At 48.9% G+C, this 13,269-nt stretch overlaps 1 protein-coding gene and 1 long non-coding RNA gene across 3 annotated transcripts in view; one reads left to right on the forward strand and one right to left on the reverse strand.

The window, feature by feature from the left end:
* The window catches only part of LOC139273871 (fasciculation and elongation protein zeta-2-like), a 276,060-nt gene that overhangs the window by 182,326 nt on the left and 80,465 nt on the right, over window positions 1–13,269 (forward strand). The window contains exon 4 of the mRNA XM_070890947.1: window positions 2,510–2,652. Coding sequence (XP_070747048.1) covers window positions 2,510–2,652 — 143 coding nt within the window. The remainder of the gene's footprint in view (window positions 1–2,509; window positions 2,653–13,269) is intronic.
* LOC139273001 (uncharacterized) overlaps window positions 1–13,269 on the reverse strand; it is a 46,774-nt gene that overhangs the window by 26,891 nt on the left and 6,614 nt on the right. The gene's annotated exons all lie outside the window — the stretch shown is intronic.

Genomic DNA, 13,269 nt, shown 5'->3' on the forward strand with positions numbered 1-13,269 from the left:
TGCTACCTGTGGAGGTACGTGATCTGGTGCCATCACCTCCATGGTGCAATTGATAGGTTCCGCGCCTGCAGAAGCAAACTCACATTCTGATCGAGCAAAAGCAGTATCGTGCTGGGGACACAGTATTACGTGTGCACCCCGGCTCTGGCATCCAAAGAGGTCCGTGCCTGTCATAGCATGTTCCCACTTTATGACCTACGGCGGAACCGCTTTAAAACGAACATGCACTCCTCCATGAATGACCCCGATATTCTCAACCCTGTATACCGGTGATGGCTGGGATGACTTGTCCATTAATGGCATCCTCACTACAATTCCCATCACTATGGTTGGATCGCCTGCAATCTACAGGGACAGGGTAGGCTTCAGAGGCTAAACGAAGCTGGCACGGGCTCAACGAATTGCTATACGGGTGCAGCGCGATGAGATGCTTATTGCTTAACCATGAAGGAACGCGACCTTGCCTCAGGTCCTCCAGGTTGCTGCGGCCCTCGCCCAGCAACCATGCTCCATACAACACACACACCTCATTCCGTGCAGCCTGCTCCGAGGCATTCCTGTCCTCCCATATCAAATTATTAACAGTTTTAGCTCCGCTAAATTATTAACAGTTTAGGTCCAGCTCCGCAATGACCTCCTTTAAATGAACAGTCATTGCCTAGTCCTCATGACGCTCTGAACCCACCACTGTATTCTCTTCCCCTAGAATCTTACGCAGTTGGTTCTTTAACCCAGTGATCTACATCTGGAGTTGTACATTATTCATACTATTAACAATACCCGTTCCTATACTGAACGCTGTGGCTACATCGTTCCAGGTCCCTCTTCTCTGCCTCCCGGACCCCACACTATTCCCAACATTCAGACCATAAAGCTGTTCTTTATCTACATTTCCATAGTCCAGTTCATAAAATTCCTGAAACATCACTTTTAACAGAGCTTCATAAAGCTTCTCCATCTTCGGGCACCTCACAGGCAGGTGGACTTCAGTCAGGTTCAGGATCACGGATGCCACGGAGTAGTGCACGTTCTGAAACAAAACTTTGTCAGGAGGGATTAACACCAACCCATTCTCTGGACCCCTGGTGGTAGTGGAACACCTATCTACAGTCGTCTGTACTGTCGGGGCTCTGGGCGGGGGCTTCCTGGAGTATGAGATGAGCTCTGTGGCGTTGATGGTGTTTGGGGGATTTGCGATCAGACAGGAGTCCCCACTCCGATCCCAACCGATCCCACGCTCGGAGTCCTGGCTTCGCCTGCTAAACGCGATCAACACACCCCTTGGGCAGATCTTTTCCGACCCCCACATACACACATAAATCCCTTCCTTGGATTCCCACTACTTATCCCAACACACATTCACTCCTCCCTGAGAACCCATGATCGTCCAGTCCGTGTCGTTACTTAGTCTTTCCCAGTCAGCTGTCCGGTCCCCTGTGCCCGCGCTCAATTTCCTGAGCCACCACCACCTTCCCAGTGGAATGTGTCCCTACAGCTAAGGCACACCCATTTACCCTCCGCTACCCTAACTCGGGAGGTGGTGACCCCTATTCTCGGGCATGGGATGGGCGCTTCACCATAGGTGAATTTGTCGTGGGTGGAATTCGACCCCAGCCATCCCGGCCATCTTCCCTCAGGGAGATAGATGCTCACCCCATCCTTCGAGCCACCTGCAGTGGTCACGGTCAGTCCGTCTCCGCCGCTGCAGCTGAAGACAACCGATTCCTCGGTGTCGCCCCTGCGACTCGTGCTGGCTTCAACCATGGCGATCAAGAATAATATGGCTGACTTTATCCTGTTCTTAGGCGTTGCCTGAAAAACACACAGAATGCAACGTTGTCCTTGGGGTGATGCCTTACCTTTCCAGACCCAGCTACACATGATTACCTTTGGTAACCGGAATATATGTAAATCACAAACTATACAGGCAAGCTAAGGCAACAGATAGGAGAGAAAGAAGTTATGTACAGCGCCACCCGTCTCCGGGTGGCCACACTAGTTCTCCTCGACTATGGGTCTCTTACGACTCCAGCTTTCTTCGTTCACCGGTGTGTAAGGAGGTGTCCACGGCGCCCTTGGCGTGGGATCCTGGCACTCCTTCTCTCTCCTACCCCCACAGGCGGAACGGCTGGTCCCTCTGTGGGCTCCTCACAGTCCCAGATTATGGGCTGGAGACCCACACCTGTAGCGCAGCTCACCACTCCCTGCTGTTTCCTCCTCTTATCAGCTCTTCCCCAGGGTTGAAAAGCTTGCACTGATTGACATGGAACCACTTAGTGCGTCGGGGCATTTTGACTGCATGTACCATCGGATTTGCCTTATCCACGATACTGTACGGTCTCATGTACAGCGGTTCAAAAGTCCCTACCCTGGCGAAGTCTCCGACCTTCCACTCGTGGTGCTTCTGTGGCTCGAGCAATAAACTATTTCTACGATGTTGCTTCCCCATGCAGCCTGCCAATGGATCTGTTTGAGATGCTCAAACAGATTCTTAACAAACCTTTCCCAGTTCACACCTCTCAACTGACCTTCCATGAGAACCGGTGCCAGTACATGGCTGGGCGTCCTCATGACCCTGCCAGTCACGAGCTCATGCGGGGAATACCCTGTGCTTCTAGACGGGCTGGCTCGGACCACCCATCAGAACTAACGGCAAGACCTCCACCCATTTTTTAGGCGAGTCTCCCGTCTCCTTCCGTAACTTTTCCTTGATGGTCCTATTCATCCGCTCCACAATCCCCGATAACTGCGGGTTGTGGGCGACGTGCCATTTACCCTCTACACCTAGCATCTTCAGAGTCGCCTGCATGACTGCCCCTGTGAAGTGACTCCCCTGATCGGACACCACATACTGTGGTAGGCCCCACCTAGAGAAGAGTTCTCTCACTAGAGTCCATGCGGTCCCCAAAGCTGTGGCTGTTCGGCAAGGGAAGGCTTCTACCCATTTAGAGAACACATCTACCAGGACCAGGCAGTACTTGTAACCTCCCTGCGCGGTGGGCAGCAGTCCGATATAATCGACCTGTATGGCCTGCCATGGTCCCTCCACAATCCTAGTGTGTCCCATGGATACCTTCCTTTTCTGAGGGTCAGGATTGTTTGCAGCACACATCAAGCAATCCGCGCAGAAGTCACGGACGTCCTCCCTCAGTTGCGGCCACCGTTGCTAGGTGGTCTCCGGCCCGGGGTGCCCCGCTCCTGGACCCTCGTGGGCCAACTGAAGGAATTCTCTCCAGTGCTGCTGCGGAACTACCCACTGTTCCCCTCTGTAAACCATCCCTTCCTTTACTTTATTACCTGCCTCTCCGTATGGACCCTCTACCTTAACTCCCTTAGCCAGCATCTCCAAAACAGTCTTTAGGATGGGATCCTGTGCCTGGACCACCTTTAGGTCTGGGGCCAATGCTACCCCTGCACTCCCTTGTGTCCCACCTCTGTCTCTGAGCGCTGCTACCAGACTCAACCCACATGGATCCCAAAACGTGCCTGTTCGAGCACCTGCTTTGACCAGTACATCGGCCTGCTGATTGCCTTCCGCACGGGGTTCTGTCTTGGAATGGGCCTTGACTTTGTGGATATAGAAATCCCCCTGGATTCCTTTCGATGTTATGATCTATTGTAACAATGGCTCAGTTGCTAGGGGTTTCCCGCCTGCAGATGAAAACCCGTGACGAGACCAAATGGCTAAACATTCTGTACACGAATTGCAAGTGAACATGCTGTCCGAGCAAATCGTGTAGGGTGTAGGGAACTCTTTGCGGTGGGTAACCACATACACCACTGCCAACAGTTCAGCGTGCTGGCGCTCATGGTGTTCAGGAGTTTAATGGCCTTGGCAATGCCTGCCTTTGGGTCAAAAATCCCGTATCCAGTGAGTCGCTCCAGTGACCCGTCTACATAGATCTCGCGGCCCGTGGGATGGATCCCAGCCCAAAACCCTATGTCTACGACCCATACTCCTTCAACAGAATATGTGTGAGCCACCCCTGGGTAGATCATATTTGCGACGAGCTTGGACTCACAGAGGCCTTTCACACTCAAATTCGTCTGAGAGAGCAATAAAGTCCAGCGAGCAATGCGTGCACTGCTCACCGTGCCATCCTTTATCCTCCCATCCAGAAGCATCTGAGTGGGCGTATAATGGGTTAAGAGAGTTATCAGGGATGCTCCCGTGAAGATTTGTGATCTCTTCACAGCCCAGTGTGTGGCAAGCAGGTGCCTCTCACAATTGGAGTACACCCTCTCTACATCTGTGAGGATTCTTGATGCGTATACCACAGGCCTCAGCTTGCCATGCCGCTCATGGAGCAGCACTGCACTCAAACTGTCCCCTGTGGCAGCTACCTCCAAAAATAACTCCTCTCCCCTATCAATTGCTCCTAAAGCCGGTGCGGTCTGCAGATCTCTCTTCAGACGACTAAAAGCTGCCATGCAGTCCTCATCCCACTCCCTTGTGAAGGAGCCAGAGTAGAGGGGCTGCCGTAACGGCATAGTCCTCTATGAAATCCATGCAGTACCCTGTGAGTCCCAAGAAGGATCTTACCCCCGTTACCGTGGTCGGGGCAGGTAGCTCCTGTACCACCTTCCTTGAGTCAGCAATGACCCTCTCCCCAGCACGCACGGTCAGCCCGAGGAATTTTACTTCCTGCTGACCAATCTGCTTTCCTGGGCTTAACCTTGAACCCAACTTCCTTTAAAAGACACTCAGCAGCTCAGCCAGCAGTGGGCCATGCTCCTCCCCCCTCTTTGGAGAACAAAAGCAGGTCGTCCACATACTGCACAATCTGCTGTGGTCTCCTGAACCCTTTTCAACAGTTGGCCATACATTGGTGGAAAATAGAAGGACTGTTATGAAACCCTTGGGAAAGGCAAGTCCATGTGTACTGTTGACCCTTGAAAGTGAATGCGAACTTATATCCCTTTTGAGAGGGATAGACCATAATCCGTTTGAAATGTCTAGGACTGTGAATGTTTTCGCGGATGCTGGGATATTCCCGATCAGGTCGGCTACGGCTGCGACGGTGGGGGCACAGGCTGGGATGTTCTTGTTAAGAATCCGATAGTCCATGAATTGTCCGGCTTCCTAACCAGCCAAATCTGAGAGTTCACATGGATCGCTATGGGTCTCAACAAACCCTGCTCAACCAGTGATACCCATGCCGTCTCTAAATCCGCCTCTCCCTCTTTGGGGAAGTTGTAATGTTTCTGTGGTCGGGCCATGGGGTCTCCTTCTACTCTGACCACCACCCCTGCTACCCTCCCGCAGTCGTGCTTGTGTGTAGCGAATGCCGCGAGGTTGGCTCGGACATCCTGTACTCCGCCGGGGTAGCAGTGACCAATAGTTCAAGGTCATAACTACCCTTGGGCTTCATTGTACACATGGTTCCCTTGCCTTGTGTAGGGGTTAAAAAGGAGGCTTCTCTCCTTCAAGGTGGACTAACTGATATAATTAATCGACACCTCGCTCTTCTTCCACTGTATAACGACCACAGAAGTGAACACACAAAATCCGAGGTTCAACCGGCTTTTATTATGAGCAATTGCAAGGGAAGGTTCAGTCGTGCAACCTCTGAAATACATGAGTTTTCATGTAGAACTTATACAGGTTTTGGAGAGGAGCACCTCCTACAAAATCATTGATAGGTCTATTTCTGTCAGTGAAGTTACATTGATTTATTGACTCTTATCAGACTGGCTCTGAGTGGTACATGCAACTGTCCATCTTTCATCATTGTTTTGTTCCATTTTGCCCTCTATCCCAGTCTATCCGACGCCTCGGGTGGTTTGTACTGGCTTCTTTATTTCTTCCTCAGGGACTTTTAAACAAAACTGCTGACTGGCTGTTTAAGTGTTACTAAAGTTAAACTAGAGTTTAATGTGTATAAGTGTGTTTATCTACATAAGCAAGTGTTACATACGTAGGCACTTTATAAGTTCTCTACCTTCAGCATAATTCTGACCCCCTATTTGCAACCTTATAATTTATCCCTTACACCTTGCTTCCCTGGTATAACTACCACCACCTTCTCCTTTCCCGTGCATACTGCCCCCCAAAGACAGTGATTCCAGAAATCCACCAATATCTTGTGGGCCAGTATGAAGTCTGCCCCCGAAATGCCTATTCCCTCCCGCTCCCACTGCATCAGAACACATTTCCACTCCATATGGAGTGTACCCAGATCGATGGCTAGCGGGATGCAGAATGACCAAATCGTTCGTTCCCGGTGAACCTTACTAAGTCATATGGGACCCCGTTCGATAGAGGTGATGTGGTGCAATAGTGCTTGAAGCTCCAGTGTCCAGCAGGTAGGTCCCTTGCACCTTCTCCACCCCCATCTTCACGCACGGTCTTTTCCAAGCATCATAACTTAGTGGGCACAGGTAAATGGGCTGACAAGCCCCTAGTCATGGGTCAGGATTGTTCGGGGCAGATGGGAGTACGCTTCCTGATGCCACATCCACCCCACCCTGCCCTGCCAGAAAGACTGCGCACAGAGCAGCTACTAATACCGCGAATGGATCAGTGCTGCTTCCCGCCACAGCTTTGGCTTTTTGAGCTGTGGCTTTCTGCATTGGCTCTGGAGGATCCCCTTTTCCGCTCCCTTTGTCAGGGACTGGGCAGTCTCTCCTCCAGTGCCCTTTACTCCCGCACCCATAACAACCCTGCTTCTTCTCTGAGCTAATCCCTTCCTGGCGCCACTCTCTCCTAACGTTGCCTCCACTAGGCTTTACCTCGTGCACTCTGCCCTTTGGTTTGTCATCCTCACCCCTACCATTCTTAAGAGAGAGAGTTAACTGCCGGGATCACACGCTCTTCTGTGATCTGGGGATTCCTGGAATCGAACCACCCCTCTGCTTTGGCCTTGAGCTTAACCACCAGGGTCCTCAGCCAGTGAGCCCTAGACTCCCACTGCAGCTGCGTCTGGTCGGGCACCCCCACACAGGCACTCGGTAGACGGGCCACAGCCTGTCCTCGAAAGCCTGCGGTGTCTCCCCAGCTAACTGCAGTGTCCTTTCCACTTGGGAGAAGGGACTTCCATCATTGAGGCCTTTAGGATGTCATCCTTTATCCCCTCTAACGTACCATGCCCCCTCTTGCTACCTGCTGAGAGCGACTGGTACAACCTACTATCCAGGGAAAATAAAAGTAATTTGGCTGCCTCAGCTTCGTTACAATTATTGATCCGCCCCGCCCCCCCCCCCCACCTGCTCCACATCCGTAAAATGGACAGATGGGTCCCGTTTGCTGGTCAGTTTGGTCAGGTTAGAGACCATTGCCTGCAGCTGGGAGGTTGTATACAGGACCACAAAGGCACTCTACAGTGGTCCTTGCTCTTGACTGTCTACGGGCGCACCGTATTTCCACTGCCGGACAGGGCATATGGGTCCTGGTCCCGGCACTTCGGATAGTGGTCGAGCGTCCTCCTCTGTCTCACAGTCCTCCTTATCTACCCGGGCCATTCACGGAGCTACGAAGCAGACCATCCCTTTGGCCTTAGATAGAGTAATGAGAGATGATCTTATCGAGACATGTAAGATTATGAGGGGGCTTGACAGGGTGGATGCAGAGAGGATGTTTCCACTGATGGGGGAGACTCGAACTGGAGGGCACAATCTTAGAATAAGGGGCCGCCCATTTAAAACAGAAATGAGGAGAAATTTCTTCTCTAAGGGTTGTGAATCTGTGGAATTTGCTGCCTCAGAGAGCTGTGTAAGCTGGGACATTGAATAAATTTAAGACAGAAATAGACGGTTTCTTAATCGATATGGGGATAAGGGGTTATGGGGAGCGGGCAGGGAAGTGGATATGAGTCCATGATCAGATCAGCCATGATCTTATTGAATGGCGGAGCAGGCTCGAGGGGCCGCATGGGGTACTCCTGTTCCTATTTCTTAATGTTCTTATGTAGCATTAGTCAAATTCCGAACCTGCTCCTGGCAAGGACCATGAATACCCGTATCAAACCCTCCAGTGTTGCCGACTCTGTATACCACCTGAATATCCTTCAACTGCTCTTCTAGCATCTTTCCCTTACGCGACAAGCGAGCATTCTCCTCCCCAACCACCCTCTTGTTCCCCTTTGCCTCAGTTACCTGGCATTGCATGGTTACGGAAGGTTTTCTCCTGGCTTATTCTTCCCAGCTTCTCATCCCTTAGCTCCGTGCGTAACCTGCTCCCTACTACCGCCCTTGCGTCTGACTGTGCCTCGGATTCCCTGAGCTCTGCCTCTAACTTACCAACATGCTCATCTAGCAATTGGACTTGTCTTTGTAGACAGACGAGCCATATCGTCTTTTCAATACTGCGCCTATGCTCCTTGCCCTCTGTCCATTCTGCGGCTGTGTCCACTGGATGCTCAGCACGCAACAAGCCTAGCATCTATTTCTTAGTGAAGTTAACCTTCTTAAATACATATGAAGAAATCCCTTCCTCCATTTGGGATCTTTTGCCAGAAGCGCTGATCATGACTGATTTACACTCCTTTAACCCAGGTCCCTTCGTGGTCGCCAAGATGTTCAAATCCCTCTATGGCCTTGCCTCCATCTCTATAACCTCCTCCAGCCCTATATCCTGCCAAGATCCCTGTTCTCCTCCAATTCTGGCCTCTTGCACATTCCCAAATTTCATCGCTCCACCATTGGCAGCTGTGCCTTCAGCTTTCTCCGCCTCTACCTCTCTCTCCTTCTTTATCTCACTCCTTAAAACCTACTTCTTTGACGAAGCTTTTGGTCACCCGTCCTAATACCTCTTTATAGAAACATAGAAAATAGGTGCAGGAGTAGGCCATTCGGCCCTTCGAGCCTGCACCGCCATTCAATGAGTTCATGGCTGAACATGCAACTTCAGTACCCCATTCCTGCTTTCTCACCATACCCCTTGATCCCCCTAGGAGTAAGGACTACATCTAACTCCTTTTTGGCCCAGTGTCAAATTTTGTCTGCTAATGCTCTTGTAAAGCAGCTTGCCACATTTTTATTGTTAAAGGCACTATATAAATGTGAGTTGTCGTCGTTGTACTAATGCTGCCGGCTCCCAGTCTGCAAGCTTTGTGCAGCCGGCACCAATTCTAGAGTAATTATGCCACATGCGCCAAATCCAGATGGACCATTTTTTAATTAAGATTCACTCCCTCACCCAAATAGTTTCAAAACCACTGCTGTAAGCAAATACAGCAAAATTAATACTTAACATTTTATGAAGCAAATGTAAATTGATTGCTATTATTCTCTCATCTTTTAATGCATTATTATCATTTAAATATGGAGGGAATGGTAACGTGCCAGCAATCCGCAGTGTTACAGTCACATTACCTTGTTTCAGTTATTGCTTTATAGGAATGACCATCTGTATTGCAATGCAGGGGGTGTTCAACCTATGACTCCCAAGACCATGTGCGGTCCCCAAACCCTGCTAAACTGGCCCTCAAAACCCAGGCAACTCAGTCCCTTTTGCGATTATATTTTTATTTGCTGGTTTGTGCTGTTGGAATTTCATAGGCGAAAGTTTGACTTGGAGATATATTGCCGTTCCTTCACCATTGCTGGTCAAAATCCTGGAACTCCCTCCCCAACAGCACTCTGGGAGTACCTGCACCATATGGACTTGCAGCAGTTCAAAAAAGCGGCTCACAACCACCCTCTCAAGGGCAATTAGAGATGGGCAATAAATGGTGGCCTTGCCAGCAACGCCCATGAACTAATTTTTTTAAGAAAGTTTTGAAAAGGTCTGTTTTTAGCTCACATGCTTCAATGCTGGATAAATCTTAAAACAAGAAACCAAGATCTGTCAGTACCAGCGACTTGGGATACAGGAGAATTAATGAGCACAGTTTGGCTTCTGCTAGCACCACTTGGCTTCAGACCTCATTACAACCTAGGACCAAACAAACATGGTCAAAAAAGCAGAATTCTAGAGGTGTGGTGAGAGCAGCTACCCTTGACATCAAGGCAGCATTTGACCGAGTGTGGCATCAAGAAGTCCTAGTAAAACTGAAGTCAATGGGAATCAGGGGGAAAACTCTTCACTGGCTGGAGCACAAAGGAAGATGGTTGTGGTTGTGGTCAATCCCCAGGACACCACTGCTGCAGTTCCTCAGGACAGTGTCCTAGGCCCAACCATCTTCAGCTGCTTCATCAATGATCTTCCCTCCATCATAAGTTCGGAAGTGGGAATGTTTGCAACTCCTCAGAAAAGGAAGCGGTCCATGAGGGGGGGGGGTCAGGTGAGGGGAAATTTAGGAATCTAAAGAGAAAGGTCAAGCAATAGAGCAGTTTAGCGATTTGGGTGAAAATGAGCAGAGTGTGACCGGAAGGGACAGAGAGCTTAACGGTAGCAGTGCAGCAGTGAATAAGGTCAAAGCAGAGAATAATAGTAAAAAAATGAAATTAAAGGCTCTTTATCTGATTGCTCAAAGCATTTGTAACAAGGTAGACGAACTAGTGCCACAAATTGAGATAAATGGGTTTGATCTAATAGCCATTACAGAGACATGGTTGCATGGTGACCAAGGTTGGGAACTAAATGTTCCACGGTACTTGACGTTTTGAAAAGACAGGCAAAATGGAAAAGCAGGGGGTGTAGTCCTGATAATGAAGGATGACATAAGGACAGTAGAGGGCAGCAGCAGCCACGTTCATGGCACCATGGATGGCTCTGCTGCACAGGAGGGCAGGAAAAAGATTGGGAGAGCTATAGTGGTAGGGGATTCTATTGTAAGGGGAATAGATAGACTTTTCTGCGGCCGCAATTGAGACTCCAGGATGGTATGTTGCCCCCGTCGTGTAAGGATCAAGGATGTCTCAGAGCGGCTGCAGGACATTTTTGAGGGGGAGGGTGAACAGCCAGTTGTCGTGGTGCATATAGGTACCAACGATATAGGTAAAAAAAGGGATGAGGTCCTACAAGCTGAATTTAGGGAGCTAGGAGTTAAATTAAAAAGCAGACCTCAAAGGTAGTAATCTCAGGATTGCTACCAGTGCCACGTGCTAGTCAGGGTAGAAATAGCAGGATAGCTAAGATGAATACGTGGCTTAAGGAATGGTGCAGGAGGGAGGAATTCAAATTCCTGGGACATTGGAACCTGTTTTAGGGGAGGTGGGACCAGTACAAACCAGACAGTCTGTACCTGGGCAGGAGCGGAACCAATGTCCTAGGGGGAGTGTTTGCTAGTGCTGTTGGGGAGGGGTTAAATTAATATGGCAGGAGGATGGGAACCTATGCAGGGAGACGGAGGGAAGTAAAATGGGGACAGAAGCAAAAGATAGAAAGAAGAAAAGTAAAAGTGGAGGGCAGAGAAACCCAAGGCAAAAATCCAAAAGGGCCACATTACAGCAAAATTATAAAGGGACAAAGTGTGTTAAAAAGACAAGCCTGAAAGCTCTGTGCCTCAATGCAAGGACTATTCGTAATAAGGTGGACGAATTAACTGCGCAGGCAGCTATTAACGAATATGATATAATTGGGATTATGGAGACATGGCTCCAGGGTGACCAAGGCTGGGAACTCAACATCCAGGGGTATTCAGCATTCAGGAAGGATAGACAGAAAGGAAAAGGAGGTGGGGTAGGGTGGCTGGTTAAAGAGGAAATTAACGCAATAGTAAGGAAGGACATTAGCTTGGATGATGTGGAATCTGTATGGGTAGAGCTGCGGAATACCAAAGGGCAGAAAACGCTAATGGGAGTTGTGTACAGACCACCAAACAGTAGTAGTGAGGTTGTGGACAGCATCAAACAAGAAATTAGGGATGCGTGCAATAAAGGTACAGCAGTTATCATGGGCGACTTTAATCTACATTTGGATTGGGCTAACCAAACTGGTAGCAATACGGTGGAGGAGGATTTCCTGGAGTGTATTAGGGATAGTTTTCCAGACCAATATGTCGGTGTAACCAACTAGAGGGCTGGCCATCCTAGACTGGGTGATGTGTAATGAGAAAGGACTAATTAGCAATCTTGTTGTGCGAGGCCCCTTGGGGAAAGGTGACCATAATATGGTAGAATTCTTTATTAAGATAGAGAGTGACACAGTTAATTCAGAGACTAGGGTCCTGAACTTAAGGAAAGGTAACTTCGATGGTATGAGACCTGAATTGGCTAGAATAGACTTGCAAAAGATACTTAAAGGGTTGACGGTGGATAGGCAATGGCAAACATTTAAAGATCACATGGATGAACTTCAACAATTGTACATCCCTGTCTGGAGTAAAAAGAAAACGGGGAAGGTGGCTCAGCTGTGGCTAACAAGAGAAATTAGGGATAATGTTAAATCCAAGGAAGAGGCACATAAATTGGCTGGAAAAAGCAGCAAACCTGAGGATTGGGAGAAATTTAGAATTCAGCAGAGGAGGACAAAGAGTTTAATTAGGAGGGGGGAAATAGAGTATGAGAGGAAGCTTGCTGGGAACATAAAAACTGACTGCAAAAGCTTCTATAAATATGTGAAGAGGAAAAGATTAGTGAAGACAAACGGAGGTCCCTTGCAGTCAGAATCAGGTGGATTTATAATGCGGAACAAAGAAATGCCAGACCAATTGAACAAATACTTTGGTTCTATCTTCACGAAGGAAGACACAAATAACCTTCCGGAAATACTAGGGGTTCGAGGTTTCTAGCGAGAAGGAGGAACTGAAGGAAATCCTTATTAGTCAGGAAATTGTATTAGGGAAATTGATGGGATTGAAGGCCAATAAATCCCCAGGGCCTGATTGTCTGCATTCCAGAGTACTTAAGGAAGTGGCCCTAGAAATAGAGGATGCATGGGCATTTTCTAACAGTCTTATCGACTCTGGATCAGTTGCTATGGACTGGAGGGTAGCTAATGTAACACTACTTTTTAAAAATGGAGGGAGAGAGAAAATGGGGAATTATAGACCAGTTAGCCTGACATCAGTAGCGGGGGAAATGTTGGAATCAATTATTAAAGATGAAATAGCAGCGCATTTGGAAAACAGTGACAGGATCAGTCCAAGTCAGCATGGATTTATGAAAGGGAAATCATGCTTGACAAATCTAGAATTTTTTGAGGATGTAACTAGTAGGGTGGACAAGGGAGAACTGGTGGATGTGGTGTATTTGGACTTTCAAAAGGCTTTTGACAAGGTCCCACACCAGAGATTGGTGTGCAAAATTAAAGCATATGGTATTGGGGGTAACGTGGATGGAGAACTGGTTGGCAGACGGGAAGCAGAGAGTCAGAATAAACGGGTCCTTTACAGAATGGCAGGCAGTGACTCATGGGGTGCTGGGACCCCAGCTATTTACAATATA

The sequence above is a fragment of the Pristiophorus japonicus genome, chromosome 9 (assembly GCF_044704955.1).
Source record: "Pristiophorus japonicus isolate sPriJap1 chromosome 9, sPriJap1.hap1, whole genome shotgun sequence".
Taxonomy (NCBI): Eukaryota; Metazoa; Chordata; class Chondrichthyes; family Pristiophoridae; genus Pristiophorus; species Pristiophorus japonicus.